General features: G+C 22.7%; 1 protein-coding gene across 3 annotated transcripts in view; it reads left to right on the forward strand.

Moving 5' to 3' along the window:
• Positions 1 to 12,281, forward strand: part of LOC117181397 (multidrug resistance-associated protein 7) — a 145,310-nt gene that overhangs the window by 18,852 nt on the left and 114,177 nt on the right. For all 3 annotated transcript variants that reach the window (XR_004468114.1, XM_033374009.1, XM_033374010.1), the window contains 4 exons: positions 230 to 487; positions 2,691 to 2,955; positions 3,295 to 3,518; positions 10,210 to 10,447. Coding sequence is in view for 2 of the 3 variants with exons in the window: in XM_033374009.1 (XP_033229900.1) it covers positions 230 to 487; positions 2,691 to 2,955; positions 3,295 to 3,518; positions 10,210 to 10,447 (985 nt within the window). In the remaining variant the exon portion in view is untranslated. The remainder of the gene's footprint in view (positions 1 to 229; positions 488 to 2,690; positions 2,956 to 3,294; positions 3,519 to 10,209; positions 10,448 to 12,281) is intronic.

Genomic DNA, 12,281 nt, shown 5'->3' on the forward strand with positions numbered 1-12,281 from the left:
TACTACGAATTTATCCAGAATTCGAGAATAATAAATTTAAAATTTATAAATATAAATAAAAGATTTATTCGATTTATAAAAGATTATATTTTTAAAATGTTAAAAGATTAAAATTTTGGTCTTTAAATATTGATGATCAGCAAAAATGATAAATCAGGGAAAAATCAGAAAATTTCTAAGATTAAGTTTTGTGGTCACTCTGTTTAAAATAATGAAAAATGATTTTCAGGTAGGAGAGAGAACTTCTTTATTGAATAGTCCAGGTTCTTCCTATATTCGATTCGTGGAAGAAAATGATCCAAGTTATCTCGGCATTGCAATGGAAGATGTAACCTTTACTTCGAAATTACTTTTTCATTGGGTAACTCCTCTAATGACAAAAGGTGTGAAAGGACTTTTAAATCATTCAGATGACCTCTACGATTTACCGGAAAGTATTTCTACTTCGACTATCAGCAACGAAATCGACAGGCGATTGAAAGAAATAGTAAGACAGTCATAGAATTTTCGATAAACTGAAGTTAATTTTATTATTTTGTTGAAAATTCGAAGCTTTTTTTAAAAAGTCATTTTTTTTTTAGTTAAAAATTCATATTCTATGTTTAAAAATTCAACTGGTTTGTCAAAAAATCGTCTTTGGCATGAAAGTTCCACATTTTGGATACATTTTTTTCCTTTATTGGCTTAAAAATCTTTCTTGATGGAAAATTTAACTGATTTATTAAAAATGGTCTTGTTCGTTTAAAAATTAATCTAGTTGGTTGATTATTAAAACTTCCTTGAAAATTCAAAAGCATGTTTAGAATTTTTTTCTCTCTCCATTGAGAAATTTTTATTGGTCGGAAATTCATCTCTTTGGGTTCAAATTTGATCTTTTTGTTATAAATGTAAACTGTTTTGTTACAAATTTAATTATTTTAATAAAAATTCATGAATTTCATGAAATTCTTTTGAGATTGAAAATTAATTTTGGTAGAAATTGCATTAATTTTGGTTAAAAAATGCAACTGTTTCGGAGAGGATTCAACAGTTTCGTGAAAAAATTGTCATTTTTTATTGAATTTGAAAAGGAAATCTGTTAATAACAAGTTATTCTTAAAAACGTGTAATTTTTGCATTTTTCTGCTTAAAAATTCTAATTCTTACAAACGTGTAATTTTTAATTTTATAATTTTTCTGTTTGAAAATTAATCTTATGGTTAAAATTTCTATTATTTTGTTGAAAATTCAATTTTTTTCTTAAAAATTTATTTTTTAAATTAAATATTGATATTTTTGTTAAAAAATTCAACTAGTTTGTAGAAAAATCGTCTTCTTGGCATAGACTATCAACATTTTGGATAATTTTTTTTCTTTATTGACTCTAAAATCTTTCTTGGTGAAAAATTCAACTGATTGATTAAAAAATTATCTTTATGGAATAAAAATTAATCTTTTATCGTATAAATTTCATCATTTTTTGTTAAAAATGCAACTGTTTGATTACAAATGCATCTGTTTTGGTTGAGGATTCAACTTTATAGTTGAAAAGTCTTATTTTTTTAAATTTAAATATTTTCTTAAACAATTCTTTCAATTGTTCACTAATTTTTTAAGTTAACTAACTGTTAAGTTGAAAATTATAAATTAGTTATAAATTCATTATTTTAGTTATAAATTAAGTTCTTTGGTGGAAAATTTAACTAATTTCTTGAAAATTCGTTTTTTTTTTTACTTAAGATCTAATCTTTTTAACTTAAACTGTAACTATTCCATTTTTACATGAAATTTTTTTTTTTTTTTTTTAGAAAATTCATATTTTTAGGTTGAATTTCAACTCTTTTTTAAACATTAATTTTTTTTTTTGTTTGAAAATCAGCCTGTTTTATTTGAGAATCCAACTAATTTGCTGAAAATTCGTATTATTTGGTTTAAGTCAACAGTTTTTAATTCAAAATTTTAATATTTTTTGGTGGAAATATCAACTATTACATTTTGTTGAAAATTAATTTTTTATTGAAAATTCGTCGCTTTGGTTTAAAAATTTAAATATTTTGTTGAAAATTCGGTTTTGTTTTTGTTGAAAATTAAAATTTTTAACTGATTATTTAACTATTTCATCCTGGGTTACAGATTGATCTTTTTTAGACAAAAATTCACGTATTTTGTTGAAAATTGGTATTTTTTTGGTTATTAATTTAACCTTTTTGGTTGTAAATCTGTTTTATTGACAATTATACTATATCGTTAAAAATTAATTTTATTTGTTTGAAAACTAATTTTTTTACTGAAAATTTAAGTATTTTATTTTTTGCAAAAAATTCTTTTTCTTTTTTGAAAATTTAACTTATTCTGTTTTAAATTCGTTGTTTTTTTTTGGCTGAAAATTTATTTTTCTAACTCAAGATTCAACTATTCTACTTTTGATCGAAAATTAATCGTTTTTAGTGGAAAATTATTTAATTTTGTTGACAAATCCTCTTGATTTGTTGAAAATTCAATTATTTTTGTAAAGAAATTCATATTTTTGGGTTGAAAATTCAATATAAATAACAACTATCACAGTTTTTGTGAAAATTAATTTTTTTAAATCAAGGATTCATTTCTTTTTGAATTAAAAATTTAAAAATGTGCTTAAAGATTCATGTCAGAGAATTTTAAAATTTTTATTTTGCAGCAACCCTGAATTTGGTTTTATTTTTTATTTTTAGCCCCTAAATACGGATCGCAGTACTCCAGAAAGTGGTACTCACGTAAAAGTAACGTCAGGCAGAAAACTCTCATTGCTGCGTCTTCTACATTCTAATTTTGGTTTTCAATTTTACGCAGTTGGCATATTGAGGCTAATTAGTGACATAGCAGGATTCGGTGCTCCTTTGATTTTAAATAAACTGATCGGATTCATCGAAGATAAAGATGAACCGCTTTCTCACGGTTGTTATTATGCAGCCTTGATGTTTATTATTACCCTGATAGGTAAGAAAAGTACCTCTCAAGTTTCTATAGATTATTTTTATTGTATTATATATATATGTATATATTACTAGCAGTCCACAAACTAATTTAGGCCGAAATCAGTTAGGAAATAGCAAATAAAACCATTTAATTTGCAATAAAAAAATATTGAGGTAATTAGATGAGATAAAAAGTATCCTATCCTTTAAGTTGGACCAAATTACACACATTATACAAAATTTCATCAAGATCGTTTAAGTAGTTTCGGAGTTTAGTGGTGACAAACATCGTGAAACGGAATTTTTAAATATATAGATATTATACTATATTATATATAATTATATCGTTTATTAATTTTAGGATCATTTTGCACTGTTCATTTCGACTTTTGGTTATCTCTCATGACGTTAAAAATACGAAGTGCAATAATAACTCTTGTTTATCGAAAAACTTTGCACACATCCTCCTCTGTATTGAACGATAATTTTTCTTCTGGAGAAATCGTGAATTTTATGAGTCTGGACGCCGACAGGATAATGAACTTTTGTCCTTCTTTTCATTCTTCTTGGAGTATTCCAATGCAGGTAATTCAAATTTCTATTCAACAGAATATTTTTACATCTTAATTAAAATTACTTAATTAATTGATTAATTAATTAATTGATACATATTAAAAATGTTCAAATTTATTCATTTATTAAAAAAATGTCTTTCCTACTATAAAAGATGAGTATTTAACAAAATATTTCAATTTAAAACAAAATAATTAAATTTTCAACATAACAGTTGAATTGTTAAATCTAAAAGGACAAAATCCTAACAAAAAAAGTATCATAGTTTATATTTCAGACTAAAATAATGAAATTTACTCACACACAAAAACAGAATTTTAAAACCACAAAGACGAACTTTCTCTACAAAAATTGAATTTTCAAACAAAAATATGTCGTTTTAGCAAAAAAAAAAAAATAATTTTCAATGAAACTGATCCATTTTTATAAAAAAAAAATGAAATTTCAAAACAAGAACAATTTTTTTTTTATTAAAAAAGAAGAATTTTTAACTTTAGTTTTCACTCACAAAGTTAATTTTAAACCAAAAATGGCTTTTCGACTAAGAAGATAAATTTTCAACCAAAAATAAAGATTATTTTTTTAACATAAATAGTTAAACTTTTGACTAAAAAGTTGCATTTTCATAAAAAATAAAAAAGATAGTTTTACGAAAACACTGCGAATTTTTTATTCAAAAAGACGAATTTTTAATCAAAACGGATGACTTTTGAACAAAATTGTTGAATTCTCTAGCTTTAATTAAATACTTTAATTTAAGAAATTAACAAAAATAAATTTTTTATAAAATACGAGAAGATACGAAAGATTTTAAAATGTGGGTTAAAAAAATATAGAAGATGTTGAGACCATTTTTTTTTAATTTTTCAAGATTTACAAATTTTGTAGGTAAACTGAATTTTATTAGGGTGTGAAAAAAAGTTCTTAAAATTCATGGGAAATTCAACAATTTTTTAAGAGGTTTTGAAAGATTTTAAAGCAAAATTTTGGAATTTTGCTATATTACATAATTTTAGAAAAAAATTGAGTAAATTTGAGAGATATTGAAAAGTTTTGAAACGATTCAAAAAACATTAAAACTTGTAAAGTTTTTTTTTCTAAATTTTGTAAAGTTTCACGATAGTGAATGATATTTTTTCTGGTTCCTGGGAAAAATTAAAATAATTTTTTATTTCGAAAAATTAATTTGAAGCGATTATTTAAAAAGATTTTAGAAGATTTCAAAAATGGTCAAAGAAGAAGCTGAAAGATTTTAAGGCAATTTTTAAAATTTTGCAGAATAAATAAAAAATGCAGAAAAAATTTGAATAATTTTTAGAAATTAAAAAGAAGAATTTTCCTTATATTCGTGTGAAAATTTTTAATAATTTTTTATTTTGAAAAATTAACTTTAATAGAAAATTGAAAAAGCTTTTTAAACATAAAAAACGATTTCCTAAAATTTATCAAAATAGTTTATAAGATTTTAAAGCAAAATGTTTCAATTTGGTAAGATTGCAAAATAAAAACGAACAAAAATTGTGTAAATTCAAGAAATATTTAGTAGACTTTAAAATAATTTCGAACGTTTTCAAGAAAATAAACAAATTTTCTTAAAATTGCTGGGAAAATTTAGAAGAAATATTTTCAGGAATTTAAGACGTTTTAAATAGATTACAAATATTTGAAAACTCGTTAACATTTTCGAAAAGGTATCAAATATTTTTGGATTCTTTCCCAACTTCTAAAAGTTCTAAACATCATTTAAAAAGGACTCGATTTTTTTCATAATATTTCGTAAAATCCTGTATTATGAAAAAAATTCTTTAAAATCTTCTAGATTTTTTGACAAGCCTGAAATATTAAAAAACCTTTTAAATTTTCTCAAGAATCTTATGAAAATTATATTTATATTAATTTGAAAACAAGGTGATAATACTTATTTGCTTGTTCTCAATTCTCAGAATTTAATTTCAACATGTATTTTTTATAGCACTTCGAAAAATAATTTTTGATTAATTTGAGTGTCGTCAAAGATAAAAAAATATTCGTTAATGGTATTTATTTAAGAGTGACATACAAAATTTTTAAACATACTTTAGCTTCGTTACAAAATCTGATTTATTAAAAAAATATCAAATTTAAGAGTTCGTTATTTCATTGTAATAGAAAGAAATATTTTAGGATTTATCATATTCCTTCTTTGTCATCTACAGATATAATAATTATATTTATTATATGGTAGCATTATATTTTAAAAGACAATATAAAAGAAATATTTTTTCATCACTATATTTAAAAGTGTTTTAATACCCGGCACTAACACAAAATAACGAAAAAATGAATAACAAAATTATAAATTAGCAAGAAAAAAATTGCCGAATTATAAAATAATTGAATGTCTAAAATCCCATAGATATTTCTATTCCTGAAATTTAAGTTTGAAAAAATTTAAAATTTGCCGAAAATAATAAATTATTAATTAATTATTGATTAAATTGTTTGCCTTATTTATAATTATATTAATAGCTCATAAATTAATAATCAATTAACTATGTTCAGGAGTTCTAAATTTCTAGAATTGAAATATTTGTGGGAATTTAATAATTCGTTTATTTTACAAGTCGGTGAATTTAAGTTTCGGATATTTTTAAATTCGGGATTTTATTTTTTGTCAATTAAACATCTTGTCGTTATTTGAAATTTGAAAAATTTGATAGTTTGATAATAATATATATTTTTGGCACTTTTTTCATTCATTTGTGTGTTTGTTATTTATTTTTTAATTATTTTTTGCAAGTTCTGAATATCCATGCAGTTTTTTTGTTTGAAATGATTTTAAAAGATTTTTCATATTTATTTTGTAATCTTTATGCATTTTTCCTATGGTACTGCATGGTGTTGTAGAATAAAGTTACTACTAGCGCCGCCCCACGGCCGTTTTCAACTCTCGTGACACACTTTTTACATTTGGCAGTACTTTGGAAGCACCCTCCTGCTTAAAACAGATGAATTAAAAAAAAAATTACATTTTCATCCAGAAAATATTTCCGTTTTTTTTTCAAAACTAAAATATTAAATTTTAAAAAAGTACATTTTCTACAAAATAGTTACATTTTCAACTCAAAAGTGTGACTTCAACAAAAAAGTTGCATTTTCATTCAAGAAAGATCTCATATCTGCTGAAGCAGGTTGAATTTGATAAATCAGCAAGACAAACTTTCAAAAAAAGAGTTAAATTTTCAACCGAAGTTGCATTTTTGTCCAAGATAAATGAAAAATCTACTAAAACAGGTGAATTTTTAAATAAAAAAAGACTAATTTTCAAAAAAAGTTGAATTTTCATCAAAAAAGATTTCGATTGACTTTTCAGCACAAAAATAGGAATTAAAAACAAAAATTAAATTTTATAGGAAATACTTGTAATATTTATTCTGAAAAGGATGAACTTTTAAATAAAAAAGACAAATTTTCAGAAAAAAGTAGTTTTCATCCAAAAAAGATTTCAGTTGACTTATCAATACCAAAATATGAATTTTAAACCAAAGTTTCATTTTCTTGGAAAAGAGCTGAATTTTTAGCAAAAAAAAAAACGAATTTCTAATAAAGCAGTTGAATTTTTATCCAAAAAGGATGTCTTTTCAAGACAATTCAAGTATTCTATTTTTGATTGAAAATTTATTTTCTCTCTCTTTTTTAAATTGTTATTTTTGTTTCTAATGAGCCGAAACGTAAGATAGGTTAGAAGTTTGTTTTTTAATTGTAAATTTTTTTCATGCTTTTTTAGCATACCATATTTTACCTTTTTTAAAAGAAATTTCAACTATTTGGCTGTAAATTGACATTTTTTTAGTTATAAATTCAAACATTTGCTTGAAAAATATGAATAATTTACTTTAAATTGACCGGAAAAACTTTACCGGGAAAAACCGGGAAATGACCGGGAATTTCTTAAAAAGCCATGTTTTTCGGTTAAAGAAATCAAATCTTTTTTTTAACATTTGTCTATTCGGGTAAAAAATTCGCTTTTTTGGATTGTTTATTTATTTTTAGATTCAAAATTTCACTAGCTTGTCGATTAAAAAAAAAATTAAACTACTTTGTGAAAAAAGTAGTTGAGAGATGAACTACTTTGTATAAAATTATTTTTTCATTGTAGATTTATCTTTTTGATTGCAAATTTAACTATTTTGTTGAAAATTAGGTACATTTTTTATTTAAAATAATTTTTTAATTGAATATTTATCGTTTTTAGTTGAAAATTCAACTATTTGGTTGAAAATCAATGTATTTTGTTAAAAATTTGTCTTTATTGGTAGAAAATTAATTTTCTTGGTAAAAAGTCGTCTTTTTGGTTGGAAATATTGTTTTTTTTTAATAATTACTTTTTAGGTGAGAATTTTATAGTTAAATATTATTCCTTTTTGGTTATGAATGCAATTTTTTGGTTAAAAATTAATTTTTTTTGTTTAAAAAAATTTTTAGTGGAAAATTCAACTATTTGGTTGAAAATTCGTTTTTTTTTTGGCGGAAAAATAATCTTATTGTTTGAGAATTTATCTTTTTTGCTTCAGATTGCAACTCTTTAGTTTGAAAATTAATCTATTGTGAATATTCAACTATTTTGTAGAAAATGCGTCTTTTTTGTTGAATTGAAATGTTTTTTTTTCAAGTTAAAGTTTTTCTTGATTTAAATATAAAATATTACATGTTTCGTTGCGATTTTACTTTTTTGGTAGAAAATTAACTTTTTCTTCGAGAGTTAATATTTTTAGTTGAAAATTTCACTGGTTTGTAGAAAATTTGCATGTTTGGCCAGAAAATTTAACAATTTCTTTTGATAATTGACTTTCTTTGAAAACGCCAATTTTCGGTTAAGAATTCATATGAAATATGAATAAAATATTCATATATTTATTGTTAAGAAATTTAAATATTTGATTAAACATTCGAATGTTTTGTAGAAAATTCGCCTTTTTGACTAGAAAATTCAATAATTTGTTGAAAATATATTTTTTTTTTGGTAAAAAATTGATCTTCTTGGTTGAGAATTAACTTTTTATTGAAAAATTAACTTTTACTTCGAAAAATCAGATTTTTAAATTGAAAATTCAACTGCTTTGTAAAATTATTTGCCTTTTTGGCCAGAAAATTCAACAATTTCTTTTGATAATTGACTTTTTCTTTGAAAATTCATATTTTCGGTTGAGACTTTCTCTATTTTGGTAAGAAATTTAATTATTTTATTAAACATTCATATATTTTCATGAAAATTTTACTATTTAAAAAAAAATTAATTTTTGTTAAAAAATCATATTTTCGGTTAGAAAATTCAACTGTTTTGTAGAAAATTCGCCTTTGTGGCTAGAAAATTCAAGAATTTGTTGAAAAATTAACTTTTTGTGAAAAATGCGTCATTTTTGGTAAAAAATTAATCTTCTGGGTAAAGAATGTTTTTTTTTTAAATTTAAAATTTAGCTATTTGCATAAAAATGCATCTGTTAGTTCGAAAGTTTAACTGCTTTGTTAAAAATTCATTTTATTTGTTGAAGATTAAACTATTTGATTTAAAATCGTTTTTTTTTTGTTATCAATTAATTTTTTGTACTAAAATTTGTACTATTTGTTAAAAAACTAACTTTTATTTTGAAAAATTACATTTTCGGGTCGAAAAATTATCTTCTTGTAGAAAAATCGCATTTTTGGCTGGGGAATAAAACAATTTGTTTGCAAATTAACTTTTTGTGGAAAATTCACGTTTTTTGTAGAACACTAATCTTTTTGGTGAAACATACTTGCTTGAAAGTTTTACCAAGTTCTTAAAAATTCATTTTATTGGTGATGAATTAATTATTTTCTTGAAAAATCGTTTTTTTTTGTTTTCTTCAAAATTATTTTTTTTTTTAATAAAAACTTTCCATTTTTGGTTGAAAATTAAACTGTTTAGTTGAAAATCCATGTATTTGGTTTAAAAATCGTCTTTTTAATAGAAAATTAATCTTTTTGGTTCAAAATTGCAACTGTTTGGTTGAAAATTTATCTGCTTTCAGATATTACATGCTTCGTTAAGAAATTATCTTTTTTGGTTCGAAAAATCAACTTCCAGGTTCAAGTTGAACTACTTTGTAAATAATTCTTTCTTTTGATTGAAGATTCATCATATAAATTTAAAATTCAAATTTTTCTTTGAAAATTAAATTTTTTGTTGACAATTAATATTTATCGTTGAACATGTGACTATTATGGTAGAGAATTGAACTATTTGGTTAAAAATTATTCTGTTTATTTGAAAATTTAACTGTTTGGTAAAAAATTAACTTATTTGTTGAAAAGTCATATTTTTGGGTTGAAAATTTAACAGTTTTGTAGGTAATTCGTATTTTTGAATTCAGAATTATACACTTTTATTGATAATTTGTCTTTTTTGGTAAAATATTCATTTTATTATTTAAAAATGTAAATTATACATTTTTGGTTGAAAATTAATTTTTCTTTTTTGAAAATGAACTTGTTTTTTTTATGTTAAAAATATAACGTTCATATAAAAACTTCGCCTTTCTGATTTGAAAATTAAAATGTTATTTTAAAATTTATTCTTTCGAATTGAAAATTCATTTGTTTTGATAGAAAATCTTTCTTGCCATTGTCACCATAATTAAAAATTTTATTTTGTAAACTATGGAAGTTTGTGAAAAGTGAAAAAATGAACCCTTAATTTTTTCAGTTGGCTGTGGTTTTTTATTTTCTTCACACTCAAATAGGAATTAGTTACCTAGTAGGAGTCGGAGTCGTATTATTGATGATTCCGATAAATAAATGTATTGCTGGTAAAGTCGGTATATTAAGTACAAAAATGATGTCGTATAAGGATCAAAGAGTGAAGCTTATTAGTGAAACTCTCAGAGGAATTACGACAATTAAACTGAACGTTTGGGAAGAACATTTCATGCGAAATATACTAAGTAAGTTTTTCATTTTTCTATAAAATCATTAAATATCATCATATATTTAATTTTTTTAAACTAAGATCACTAGAGCCTTTTTTATTTATGATAAATATTTATGATATTTAAAAACAAGTTGCATTCCTAAGGGGGTGATCACTCTTGAATTTTGGCCTGCAAGCCTTCGTAAACATTTTATAAATCTTTTAAAATCTCTTGAAATTTGTTGAAATATTTGGACATCTTCTGAAATATTAAAAAACAAATTTTAATCCTTGTAAAATCTTTTAAAATCTCTTTTTTTATTGTTGTTGAAATCTTTGATATCTTTCTGAAGTATTTCTGAACTTTTTGTGAAATCTTCGAAATCTTTGTCTTCTTTTGAAATGTTTAAAATTATTTTGAAATGTTTGAAATCTCATAAATTTTTGTGAACTCTTTGAAATTTTTGAAATCTTCTGAAATATTTTAAAATATTTGTGAGATTAATTAAATTCTCTGGATATTTTTAGAAGTTTTGATATCTTTGTGAAGTCTTCGTAAATTTTTGGTGAAATCATTGAAATCTTTCTGAAATCTTCAAAATCTTTGGAAATCTTTCACAGCTTTCGGAATTTTTTGTATTATTTGGAAATTAAAAATTGTTTGAAATCTTTGGGAACCCATTGTGAAAACATTAAAATCTTTGAAATCCTTTAAATATTCTGTAAAGCTTTAAATTCTTTGTGAAATATTCAAAATCTTAGTTGAATCTTTTGAAAATTTTGTGAATCTTCTGAAATTCTTTGAAATATTTTGAAATCATTCAAATCTTTGATATCCTTCGAAATCTTTGTCATCTTCTGGAATTTTTAAACTTTTTTTGAAGTTTTAAATCTTTCAAATTTTTATGAAATCTTTTTAATCTTTTCGAATATTTTGCAATACTTTGAAATCTTTGTGAAGTCATTATGAAAAATTATGAGAAATTTTCGAAATCCTTTAAATCTTGCCGAAATCTTTAAAATACTTTGAAACATTTTAAAATCCTTTTGAAATCTTTTAAAATGCCTAAAAAATTTTTAATCCTTGATATATTTCTGAAGTATTTGTGAACTTTTTGCGAAATTTTCGAAATCTTTCTGAAATCTTCGAAATCTTTTGAAATCTTTAACTTCTTTCGAAATTTTTACAAATTTGAAATATTTTAAAATTGTTGACATTTTCTGGAATTTTGAAACCCTTTGTGAAATCTTTGAAATCTTCTTAAATATTTAAAAATATTTTTAACTCTTTGTGAGATCTCTTAAAATCTTTTAAAATTTTGACGTCCTCGTGAAGTCTGTGAATTTTTGGTGAAATTATTAAAATGTTTCTGAAATCTGCGAAATCTTTTGAGCTCTTTGACATCTTTTGGAATATTTTCAATTATTTTGAAATGTTTGAAATCTTTTGAAATTTTTGATATCCTTGAAATCCTGGTGATTTTTTTAGTGAGAATATTGCAATCGTTTGAAATCTTTTAAATCTTTTGGAACGTTTTGAAATACTTACAATCTTTTGAAATCTTTAAAGTCTTTTAAATCATTTGGAATATTTTGAAATATTTTGAAATATTTGTAAATCCATTGTGAAAATATTGAAATCTGTAAAATTCATTAAATATTTTTGAAACATTTGAATTCTTTACGTAATACACAAAAAATGTTTGAAATATTTTGAAAGTTTCTAAATGTTTTGAAATATTTTGAAATATTTTGAAATCAAAATTTTTAAAATCTTTTTAAATCTTTAAAGTTCTTTAAATCGTTCTGAATTCTTTAAAATATTTTCAAACACTCAGAAATCTTCGAAATATTCCCAAATATTTTGA

The sequence above is a fragment of the Belonocnema kinseyi genome, chromosome 10, assembly GCF_010883055.1.
Source record: "Belonocnema kinseyi isolate 2016_QV_RU_SX_M_011 chromosome 10, B_treatae_v1, whole genome shotgun sequence".
NCBI lineage: Eukaryota > Metazoa > Arthropoda > Insecta > Hymenoptera > Cynipidae > Belonocnema > Belonocnema kinseyi.